This window comes from Monopterus albus, unplaced genomic scaffold (assembly GCF_001952655.1).
Source record: "Monopterus albus unplaced genomic scaffold, M_albus_1.0 scaffold170.1, whole genome shotgun sequence".
Classification (NCBI taxonomy): domain Eukaryota; kingdom Metazoa; phylum Chordata; class Actinopteri; order Synbranchiformes; family Synbranchidae; genus Monopterus; species Monopterus albus.
Genome location: NW_018128050.1, coordinates 863,121 through 875,583, shown reverse-complemented (window position 1 = coordinate 875,583; position 12,463 = coordinate 863,121). Strand labels below are relative to the sequence as shown.

The 12,463-nt window shown below is 44.3% G+C and overlaps 1 protein-coding gene across 1 annotated transcript in view; it reads right to left on the bottom strand.

The window, feature by feature from the left end:
• Window positions 1-1,133: 1,133 nt before the first annotated feature.
• The window catches only part of LOC109969084 (sodium channel protein type 4 subunit alpha B-like), a 29,354-nt gene continuing 18,024 nt past the window's right edge, over window positions 1,134-12,463 (bottom strand). The window contains 12 exon segments of the mRNA XM_020615739.1: window positions 1,134-2,640; window positions 3,913-3,990; window positions 4,074-4,218; window positions 4,527-5,101; window positions 5,133-5,164; window positions 7,942-8,212; window positions 9,049-9,153; window positions 9,364-9,501; window positions 9,751-9,804; window positions 10,334-10,618; window positions 10,727-10,849; window positions 12,155-12,328. Coding sequence (XP_020471395.1) covers window positions 2,500-2,640; window positions 3,913-3,990; window positions 4,074-4,218; window positions 4,527-5,101; window positions 5,133-5,164; window positions 7,942-8,212; window positions 9,049-9,153; window positions 9,364-9,501; window positions 9,751-9,804; window positions 10,334-10,618; window positions 10,727-10,849; window positions 12,155-12,328 — 2,121 coding nt within the window. The 3' untranslated portion in view covers window positions 1,134-2,499.

Here is a 12,463-nt window from a genome sequence, read left to right as displayed (position 1 = left end):
TGGTGACTGCTGACTGACATGAGGGATGAGATTAAATAAATCCTGGAACTTAGCCTGGTCTGGAGCAGGCTAGCTCCACAGAATAAATCTCCATGGTAATTTATACCATAACATCCTGCCGCCATCTAATCCAGCTTTAGTGCAACCGGATCACGGATAAGTTGAGCCAGGATCACCAAGATATCCTGGCTTAATCCCTTATCCTAGTTTTGTGCAATAGGCCCCAGGTTAGGTTCACAGAGTAAGTTGCCATAGTAACTGACTCTGAGTTTAGATTACCTCTCTTTTTGAAACGGGTTTAACTTACCCCGCTTTCACGGGTTTAAGTTACCTCCCCGAAAACTCCGAGTTTTCCTCATTTCGGGGTTAACAAACTCAGAGTTTCAACAAAACCTCCTTCTTGAAACGGGCCCCTGGATGACCACAAGTGCCAATAATGAGTGGAGGACGGCCGCCCGTCCTGAGCTTTGACTCACAGGTTTTACTGCCTGACGGCTTCATAGTCCAGAGGACTGACAAGGCCGATGGCGCCGGTTGGTTCGGGGCACTCTGCCCTAAAGCCCCGACTGGTGGAGGGCTGCAGTGATGGTTGACTTTTTACAACTTTCTCCCATCTCCCGACTGCATCTCTGGAGCTCAGCCACAGTCATCTTTGGGTTCTTCTGTACCTCTCTCACCAAGGCTCTTCTCCCCCGATAGCTCAGTTTGGCCGGACGGCCAGCTCTAGGAAGGGTTCTGGTCGTCCCAAACGTCTTCCATTTAAGGATTATGAAGGCCACTGTGCTCTTAGGAACCGTAAGTGCAGCAGAAATTTTTTTGTAACCTTGGCCAGATCTGTGCCTTGCCACAATTCTGTCTCTGAGCTCTTCAGGCAGTTCCTTTGACAAATGTCTTGCCCAAGGACACTTCAACATGTGGACTGCAGGCACCATCCGGTTGGGAGGCGACCGCTCTGCCCACTGAACCACCATTTGTTCCTGCTGTTGTGTTCATTTGACCTTCATATGAACAAGATAAATGTACAGTGGCACAAACCTGCACATTTGTCAGTAAACACTTGAATAACCTGGTGGTTTATCATCGACTCACAACATAAGATAAAACTAAACATAAAATATGTTTTATTTTGTGGGAGCACACGATTAAAAGCTGCAATCCAATCAATAATGTAACATTCTGTGACATTTCAGATCACAGCTAAAATATTTCGACAGGTGCAGCCTGTTTGTGTTTACACTCTCAGGTTCATGTTTGAATATATTTCAACAGTAGGAGACTCATGATGCTGTTGTTATTTATTCCTCCTGCTCTGGGGGCTTTTGTTCTTTTAACCTGTGTTGGTTAATGTGTCATGTTAACTATACTGAGCTGACAGATGTGCTATGGACAAGCTGGAAAGCAATTTTAACATAATTAACACACCACTATAAAGTTACTGGTTTTATCGAGTTGCTTTATGTCTAAGTCACAAAAATGCCCACACTGACGCTCACTCATAAAACTGTGACAGTCCATCTTCTGCTGCACGTCATGGACTGTTTGTAAACAGTAAAACTGTCTTTTTAAAGAGGAAACACACACAAATGACCATAAACTGTTCAAAGGGTCAGAAGAAGCTGGTTAATAACAACTGACCAGTGGAGATCTCTGAAAGTCAGTTTTGTTAGTGGATATATCAAACACAGGTTAGCTGACTGACATAAATGTGTACACTAATAATGAAATATCATATAAGAACATTAAGGATAATATTAGTGAGAAAACATTTGTGTCTTTAAACTTCAGTGGCAGAATATTAGGGACAACTGGTCGTCCTAGAGTTGGAGAATCAAGCTGTAATAGTATGAGACCAGTTGTAATATTGTGAGAGAAGAGTATTTAAGATACTTGACAATTGTATATTAGCTCGTTATGAGCTCTTCTGAATATACATGCTGGTTTCGGGGATTCCAGGGAGTCGGGATCTCACAGAAACTCATGAGATCAAATAGGACTTCAGAGCAAAACAAACATGGAGCTAGTAGTGTGTGTGTGTGTGTGTGGGTGTGTGTGATCCTGTGTACTGAAAAGAAGAGGAGAAAACAGTGTTTGTGAAGTCAGCACTGAGAAGACGTCTCAAACTGCTGTGGTTGGTGATGCTTCCTGGTCGGCTCGTTCTCATTGGCTGTTGTGGGTTTCTGCTCAACATTTCATCTCTGTTGCTTTCACATGACAGAATTTAAAGTTGTACATATCAAACATGTTTGATGTTTATGATTTGAAATTGGGGAGACTGAGCCATTCGGGAGTGTAAGGATTGTGCCTGTAAACCCCTCATACTACAGGATCATTAGGGCAGGTGATGGTTCCAACCACCCTCCAGTCAGGAACACCCCCCACAGTATCGTTGGGAAGGGCGACTGGGACCCAAAATCTGCCCGAATATCTTCTAGTGTGAGGCCAGCATAGAACAACAAAGTGTGAAACTTGCTCTGAAGCTCCACCCAGGTGGGAGGTGCCTTAAACAGTTGAAGCACCAGCTGGAGTTTCCGCCACCGCCTCCTCTTGTGCGAGGTGTTTCCTGTAGGCTCTCTGGATCACTGTCGCCGCCACCTCTTCCTGTTTCCTCCGCAGGGTGCTGCTGATTGGCTCACAAGACACCTGCGGGTAACCGTAATCACCTGTTACTTCAGGCTGGATGCAACATATTGTTTCTGGTTCTGTACCGGAAACAAATTCCTTGTGTGTGTAACATACTTGGCCAAATAAAGGTGATATTGTGTTTTCCATAATAAAAACTAGAAATTACTTGTTAAATACAAATTCATTTTTTTTAACCTGAAATCGCAGCTGACAATGTTTTCTGGTGTTGCTGCTGCTCATTAACGTTGTTGTTGTAAACAAGAGGACAAGCATATTAACATTTGTGGACTGTAGTGTGAGAGAAAATAAACCTGAAACAGCAGAGAGCCAAAGCAGAAGCAGAGCTTCCAGGGCCTGTTCCAGAAGTAAGAACCTCGTTCACAATCGCACTTCTGACATTTGTGACAACACTAATAACTAACATGCAGCCTTGGAGCAGAGCCTTTCTCAGCACTATGTCATGTGGCTCACTTCATGTGTTTAGCTAAAGATGACGTGGATAAAACCACAAAAATATGGCGCCAGTGCCGCTCAGCCACGCTGGCAGTTTCTTTTCATAGAAGCTGTAGTTGTAGTCTTCATCTGCTGTAGTGGTGCAGATCTGTTTGGATATGAAGGTACATTTCAGGGACACACTTCATTTTTTCACAAAGACTAGTGAACACTGAGTGAGAGATGGTGTTTTCTCTTTCTCCATTTTAGAGAAACCTCCTGATCATTTATACTGCACAACACTGCGAGACTCAGAACACAGCCCAGTGTAAAAGACCCCCAACTGGATGTTTGGTGCTTTGCTAGCCGTGGATATTATTTCAGTGGGGAATGAAGAATCATTTGTTTAAACACCCAACTGCAGAACTGCCCAAGAATAAAAACTGATAAATATTAAACATAAAGGATAATCACCTTTATTGGCCAAGTATGTTACACACAAGGAATTTGTTTCCGGCACAGAACCGAGGCAGCCATCTGCGCCACCAACTCAACCGATGGCTCTAACCATCGGGGGCAATGGGGGGGTTCAGCGTCTTGCCCAAGGACAATTCGACATGTGGACTGCAGGCACCATGATTCGAACCTTCAACCTTTCGGTTGGGAGACGACTGCTCTACCCACCGCACTATCGCCTCCCCCAAATGTTAAATGCAAATGTTAAATTGAGCTGCATAAAATAAAATCTTTGCATACAAAAGAATGATGTGTAAGGCTACACCCTGGTGCCGAGTTTAAATAACAGGTAAATCTATGCAACAAAATCAAACAGAAGAACAGAACAGAACAGTGTCAAACCTTGGACGAGTTGTCGGCCATGAACTTCTCCTCCATTCTGGCTTTGAGAGTGTCCCTCTCTCCTGAATCACCAAACACCTGCACACACAGATAAAAAAAATGGTTAAAAATAAAGACTAAAAATAAAGACACAGCAAAAGCTTGTGACCAGGTGATGTTACCTGCAAGGTGAGTGCGAGCAGGATGTCCAAACAGTGAATCTTGTCTCCAGGAAGCAGAGGCAGATCCATGTGAATCAGTTTTATGGTGTTTGGCTTGGGAACCCTCAGAGGATCCTGCAGACTGTCACAGAAATCTGACAGCTGACTGTGGAGCATAGGAGGGTTCGTTAGAGTCCACTTTAGAGCCCATATTAGGATCCTTTAGAGTTTATAAGCACTGACAAAAGCATTGCGCAGAGTCTGCTCAACTTCAGAACAAGGGGGTTTCAAAGTCTGACAGAGTCCGTTAGTGTTTCTAAGAATCCATGAGAGTCTCTCAGCATCTGCCAGAGTTTTTTTAGAGTCCACTAGAGTTCAGTGAAATTTTGTCAGTCAGATGAAACAGATACACATTTTTCCACGTAGAGAATTGGACTATAAAAGATTTTAAAAAATTCTTTAAGGTGGACTCACCTGTACTCGATAAGCTGCGAGCCATTGGGGTCAAACTTCACCCAGGTTTTATAAAACATCTGCAGGTCGTCATCACTCAGCTGCTCAGTGTCGTCACTACTGAAGGTCTCTAGGATGACGGCGATGTATAGGAGGAGCGTGAGCAGGAGGGACAGGAGGATGTAGGAGGTGAAGAAGACGATGGCCACCGCTCTGTTACCACAGTTCCCGCTGATGGCTGATCCTGGGATCTGGATGTCTGGGTTGCACTTGGGAGGATTGTTCATGAAGGGAACAAGGAAACCGTCCCATCCAGCTGTAGTGGTGACCACAAACATACAGATCATGCTGTTCCCAAACGTCTCGAAGTTTAACATGTCGTCAATCATGCCACCCTTCATCACGTGGGCAAAGTTAATCATGCCGAAGATGGAAAAGGTGAACATGAGGAGGAAGAGCAGGAGGCAGATGTTGACGAGGGCAGGAAGTGACATCAGCAAGGCCAAAAGCAGCTTCTGGATCCTCTGGCCGCAGCGACACAGATGGAGGATTCGAAAGATACGAGCCAATCGAAGCATGGGAATGAGCGACATCACATGGTCATAAGGTAGGAATGAGCGACATCACATGGTCATAAGAAAGGTAAGGTAAGAAAACATCTAAAAAAAAAGAAAACAGAAAACTAATATCATGATTTTTCAAAAATGTCCCAGATGTCAGGAGAACAAGCAAAGGTTCAACACAAACAATTGGATCACTGAGCACAGCACGGGTTACACCTACCACACCAGCACCAGCTTCAAAAGCTCAAAGAAGTTGAAACACAAGTAAGAGAACATTTTATAATTTCCACATTACAATTAAAATATGACTTAAAAATAAGTGACAGTGTCATCCAGCGCACTGTGCTACAGTATATGGTAGTGAAGGGTGGGTTCGACTCACAGCTGTACCCGCCAGGCCAAACACCCAGCACCAGCTTTACATGCACAACTCTGCAGATACATTTTACAAGTACACAGAAAAACACCAACAAATGCATGTCGACCGGAAAAAGACACCCACTGATAGTTAACATTGAAAATTCAATTCAATTTTACTTGTACAGTGCCAAATCCCAACAAAAAAACACCTCAAGGCTCTTTTCATAGTACGGTCCTCACAGTATCATAGAGAACAACTCAACAAACCCCTTCAGAGCACTCACATATTTAACCACCAGACACCCCCGACTCCAAACCCCTCCAAAGAGTCCCCATGTCAGTTGGGGCTGAGACTCACTGCCCCCGTCAGACTCACTCCAACCAGTCTGTCACCGCTGCAACCAGAGTAAACCAAGATATAACCCAATGTAAAAAAACAAGGGAAAGAAGAAACTAAAAGCCACAGTAGACTAGAATGTTATCTGGCCCTAAACAGAGATTATGAACTGGCGGATTATCTCTCTACTGTCAGAGATACAGCGCAGAGACTGGTCCTGGTCATGACCAGGCTCAGTGACCACAAACAGGCAAGTGACAAAGGAAGACACAAAAATCACTGCAACCAAAAGAAAACAAAATGTGGCCACTGTTCGACAGGTGCGGTCAAGGTAGAGGTCAATGTCCTCCTACATCGTAAAAGCTTCTGTGAAGGAACATTTATTTTGAAAATTTCAACTCTGTGATTCCAGGTGTCCGCGAACGTAATGAGCCTTCAGAACTACAAATCCTGCCAGGAGAGGAAGACGTCCATGTCAACATGACACAGCAGCGAATTAGCTAGACGCACACAGCACACAAACGTACACAAACGCACACACATACACACATATAAAATACTTTACATACTGTATATACTTAATACATATCTATCTAACGGTCTTATCCTTTTGAACTGTACAAATATCTAAATAGTTATAAATTAAAACAAGTTTATGGCAACACTGTTCGGTGAATCGTTCATCCCCAGTTGAAGGGGGTGTCCAGGGAGAGAGGCCAGGCAAAGGTATTCGGCCTGTCTCGGTACAGAGTATGATAAGTTCAGACTCACAAAGCCCAAACCCGTCAAGTTTAACTGAGGACACAGTACATGGGAATATTGTTCTTAGGTGGATTGGCATTATGGGGACAGTGCACTGCCTTGGCAGAGGTTTCTGTCTGAGCATACAAGGAGCTCAGAGTCACAGAGGCAGCTCTGTGGTTCAAACTGCCCAATAAAAATACATATCGACCTTTAGTCTCAGTCCAACTGGCAGCAGCAAATATATTTCATCTCTGAGACCAAAGGTATCTTTCAAAAGGAACAGCGTCATATATCAGAAGTTCGAACGTCAGAGCCAGCAGTATATTACTGAGCCGCCAAGACTTTTCTCCCCAGGAAGACGACAGGTGTTGGCTGTTTGCTCCTGACATGACTGGTCGGTCCTCACACCTCTGAAATCATCGGAGCAAATTTCCAAACTCACATCGTTTAGATCAACTGACCACATGTTGTAAACCTAAATGTTTGCTTTCTGAAAAACAAATCAAATTCTACTAAGGTGACATAATGACAGCTAGGAAGAAAATGATAACAATCAGCTCCTAAAGTATCCTAATAAACAAGACAGAGTGAGACCTCCTCGTTTGCGCTGGACTCTACTGAGTGTGGATGCTGAATGTAAACCAGCTGTTTCACAGCTCCACAAAGAACAAGTACAGATGAAAATGCCGACTGAGCGAACTCTGCTATGTGAGGCAAAGGTGTCTACAAACAGAAAGTTAGTTCTCGTAGTGCGGCTTATGTTTGGACCATTCACCAGCACAGACTGTTTGCAATTAGTGCTACAGTTTGGGCCAAAACTTGCACTTCTTCCTGGAGTCCTAACTCAGTGACATGTGAACACAGACATGAAGTACATGTTGATCTGATTCGGTGTGACTCCACTTTCTGAGGATATTGTTACCTCTGCTGTCCCTCCAGAACTAACCTCCATAAAACCCATGTAGAAACCAGAGGAGCAGAGGGTGTGGAACCTGCCCCATGTAGAAACCAGAGGAGCAGAGGCTGTGGAACCTGCCTGAGAATCCTCCTGGTTCTAAGTTTCCTTCAGTGTCACAGTGATCCAGTGACCGCAGTCTGTACGTCCATGGGGACACTGCACACAGCAGCTGCTCGCTGCTCGTTCTGTATAGCTTTACTGGTGACACTGACTACATGTGAACAAATGTAGGTTAACAAATCAGGGCTAAGAGAACATTTCATCTCCTGTTTAGACCCCAAATAGTTAAGAGAAACTTTCCAATCACACTCCGAGTTATAAAACTGAGGAAAGGATTATCAACCAAAAAGAGGTGACAAAGAATCATAATCACTGTGATAAAATACACTGTTAAAAACTTTCTTCACTATCAAGTTGAAGAATCAGTGGCTTGCTCAGGGCACAGTGTCAGAACTGTGAAACTGACTGACTCACCTAGGATGGACATGACAAGCACCACAAAGTCAACGATGTTCCAACTGATGGTGAAGTAGTGTCGTCTAAGTGCGATGATCTTCAAAAGAAACTCAATGAAAAAAATAATGATGAAGATGAAGAGGAGCCAGTATATGATCATGTCTTTCTCCAAGCTCTGGTGGTATGTCTCAGTCATCAGAACCACCACGTTCAGGCAGATCACCACCACCATGAAGACTTCAAAAAACAGGTGGGTCACCAGGTCAAAGAGCCGAGCCAGGCACTCGCTCTGGGGAGACAGGGGGACAAACAGGAGGTTCCAGCTGCATGAAGAATAATAGACCCTGACATTCAGGTCCCTTATTTATTTAAGGTAGCTGAGAATTTGATTGCAGAGCCTGTCACTTTCATCTTAAATCAGCAAGAGTCTGTAAATCTTGATAAGTCAAATTGTCTGTCTTGGTTAAAGTACTTCAATCACTAATTAACTTACTTACCTGCCTACTTTTGACAGAGAATAATATCCAGATGGCATTGTATGCAGATGATGAAGCTATGTATACAGTCACTCTTGGTCAGGATCAGACTATTACTGAGGAGCTTCACTGGGGATCAGAATCAGGTTTATTACCACTTAGGATAATGATAATCACTTTATTTGGCCAAGTATGTTACACACAAGGAATTTGTTTCCAGTATACAGCCAATGCAGCCATCTGCGGCGCCAACTCACAACAATGGCTCTAACCACAGTTGAAAAAAGAGAAACAGGAAGCACCACAAAAGAAAAATAATAAATATAAATATCAGGAATAAACTGGAATATCCAGCTCCTGATTTTGGCGGCACAGCGGGTAACTGGGACAATTCAGATGCTGGACCCTCGTGCTCATGTAAACGCCCTCACTCTGACCTCCTGCAGCTCCTCCCAGGTTCAGACTGCAGCATTTCACAGGTTAACACAGCTGATCAGCTTATTTGACTCCTGGGACTAGAAGTGGAGCCACCAATGAGGTACTGAGAGTTTTCAAACAGTTGGGCCTGAATTCCGCTGAGACTCTTGATCCACTGAAGCCCTGCTGTACCAGCTTCATACCTGTCTGAACAGGAAGTCAGGGCACCCACCTGAGGTCGTGGAAGAGGTTTCACAGGTGCCTCGGTCAGCCGTTTCTTCATGGTCTGGGAACACTGCTGCTGCTCCGCTGTCATGAAAACATGTTTCCCTCCAAAGTAAAAATGAGAGCGAAGACCACAGTTAACTGACTGAGAGAATCACCAGAATATCCAACAGCAACACTGAATGTGGATCAGTTACTTTAAACTGGTGTCACACCTAAACCTGAACTTTACAACTGTTGGCATAGTAACCAAACAACTGCCTGTATCGCCATGTATCTGGTGTCACAGCCTGTCTGTCTCTTAGCCTGTATAGACACTTATCTTGTATCTGTGCAGGTTCAGTGTGTCGATGAAGACTCTGATGAAGAGGTTGATGGTGAAGAAGCAGCCAAAGATGATGAAAAAGATGAAGTAGAGGTACATGTACAGGTTGTCCTCAAAAAACGGCTGCTCTTCCACCTACACACACACACACACCAGTATCAATGTCAGTACCAGGACCAGCTCCAGTATTAATACCAGTACAAATATTAGTACCAGGGTCAGTGCAAAAACAACACCAGTATCACTCTTAGTACTAGTATCAGTATAAGCATGATCTATGTTGTATATTTACACTGTTCATGTTTCTAATGTAAAAGCACTTTGAGCTTTAATAATAATAATACCAGTATTAGTACTAGTATTAGTATTAGTCGGTGTACTTGCCCTTCTGGAGTCCACAGCAGAGTACATGATGTCTATCCAGCCTTTAAGCGTCGCCTAACAGAGAAACAACACAGAACTTCATAAGAAAAACATTGAATTTAAGCTGGTTTTTAACATAAGCTCAGGCCACAGCTCATCTCTCAGGTTTAATTAAATTTTAAACCTCCGTTATGGAGGTTTACTTTTTAGTGAGAATAGATCTGAACCTTGATTCAGTCAGTGATTTATTTACTTCATTTGAACTGCACATGTTCAAGAAGTGCTTTTATGAAAACACAACAAACAGTGTTTAAAATCACTAGTGTTTATGGCACAATTTCTGAAAGCATTTTTACTTTACTTTTAGTGCTTTAAACCTTTACACAGTACTGTCTGATGTCTGACGCATCGCCTCCATCACTGTGGTGTCAGAGATCAGCTCAACATATTTCTAATGACAGTGAAGCAGAGGTGGTTGTGTTGATCACATGGATTGACGGAAGCCATCTGTGCCAATGTAGAGTTATTCTGTCTGTGGTCTGTCTGATAAAGTGTCTGTCTGTCTGTCTGGGGTTAAACTGTAGTGTCCTGTGTTCAGACTCACCACTTGCAGCAGCGACAGGTAACCCTGTGCCACGCTGTCAAAGTTCACCTCCTTGTTCTTCCAGAGGACCTCTGTGGGGTTTTTGCTTGACAAAGCCAAACAGTCTGATATGTTGTTCACTTCCTCAGGGTAAAATGTCTTCTGTGTTGTCTCATTTAAACAGTGGTAAAACTTTCCTCCAAACAAATTCACTCCCCAAATGCTGAAAATCAGCCAGACGACCGCAGTCACCAGCAGCACATTGCACATGGATGGGAGGATCACTGCCATGGCCCTCATCACCACCTGCAGGCAGATAGGTGGAGACTGAGACAGGCACAGCTGCACATAGGTAGGAAGGTTACGGGCAGGGCCCTCAGCAGCTCCCGTCTGTGGTTAAAGTGTCTGTCTCACCCTCAGGCCCTGGAAGCGAGACAGGATTCTCAGGGGCCTCAGAGCTCTCACAGTCCTCAGAGCCAGGCCTGCTACCAGTCCAGAATATCCCAAAGTTTCAGCCATCAGAGACATCAGAGACACCTGGAAAGCAAAGCACACCTGGTGATGACATCATACTGCAGGTGAGTGATCGACACTGACCAAAGGATCAAAGAGGCCATCTCTGGGTCAACTTTACCTTAACTGAACCTAGTTAGTCATTAACTTAATGCAGTTAACTTTCCCAGGTTTACTTTACTTAGTAACCATTGCCTTCACCCAGTTAACATGACCTTCACCTGGACCTCGTGGGTCAGGACCCACCACAAACACTGTGTTGTCAGTGGTATTTTAATATTACTGTTGTGAAAACAGTGACTGGGTCCAAACAACACAGCAGTACTGAGTATGGCTAACCCAGCACCCAGTGCCATACTGACAAAACCAGGTCTCTATAGCATCAGTCCTGCTGCCATGGTTACCTTTCAAACACCCCATCACAGAGCAGAGTTCTCTGTGGTTCTAATACATGTAAGCTGCCTCCTGTTACACTAGCTACTTTTACACTGCCCATTCAATGCGGGAGCTTTTCACCAGTTCTTTTCGCTGTTTTGTGCAAAAGGTCAATGCTGACCCTCCAAAATGCCTCAACGAAAAGTAGTATTTTTGCTGAGATGAGTTTGCCCCATGAAACAAGGCAGAATTGGGGGTGGAGGTCTGCATGAGAGAGAGAGAGAGTGAATGGGGGTGAATGAGGAGAGAGAGCAGCTGAATCAGAGAAATAAAACCTTGGTTTGTGATTGTTTCCCTGTGGTTATGTTCTAAACCAGAATGAACACAGCCATACCTCTGTTTATTTTCAACACAAGAATGACCCCAGCCATACCTCTGCACAGAGCCCTGCGGGAAGGATTCTGTGTGAATGCAGCCAAAATGCATTCTTCTGTCTGTTCTGCTGTGCACTTCATGTGTGTGTCGCCCCGGCCCTGAGAATGCAGCCAAAATGCATGCTTCTGTCTGTTCTGTTGTGCACTTCATGTGTGTGTCGCCCTGCCCTCAGACACACTAACCTGAAACTGGATCCACATAGTAGGCTACTGTAATTCCAGATTTCCATTTAGAAATATATCAAACAAAACCAGATAACAACTCATTTGTTTCACTTTCAAATTGGCCGCAAAGTACAGAGACTGTCGGACACGACGAGAGGCATCACGCCTCTAACACTGGGATTCCTGTGTAAAAGGGACACAGGAGCAGCTGTTTGCCGTTTTTTTTTTTTTTGTTAAGTTTATTGGAAACAGACTTAAATCAACAAAGTGGCCGGCGGTTTGTTGTGATCTCTGTGTAAAAGGGCTCACTGATTAATACATTACCAATAATCTGTGTCACTGATCGTGTTCTTACAGCCAGGATGAGGAAGTCGAGCCTGCACCAGGGGCAGCTGTAGTATTTCTTGAACCCGGAGCCGATCCACTTGAGGACCATCTCCAGCAGGAACAGGAAGTTGAACAGCAGGTCTGCTATGTCCAGACCCCTCCGTACGGCGTGGCCCTGCCTCAGGTGGATGTCCTCGAACACCTGTTGACATACACACTCATGTTACCACCTGGACAGGTGAGTTTTCACACTGACTGGGTGTTTCCTGACACTGAGGGACCAAGTGGTTATTCTGTTCTATTCCAGCAGAAGAAGCAGTAACCTTGCACCTGAAAT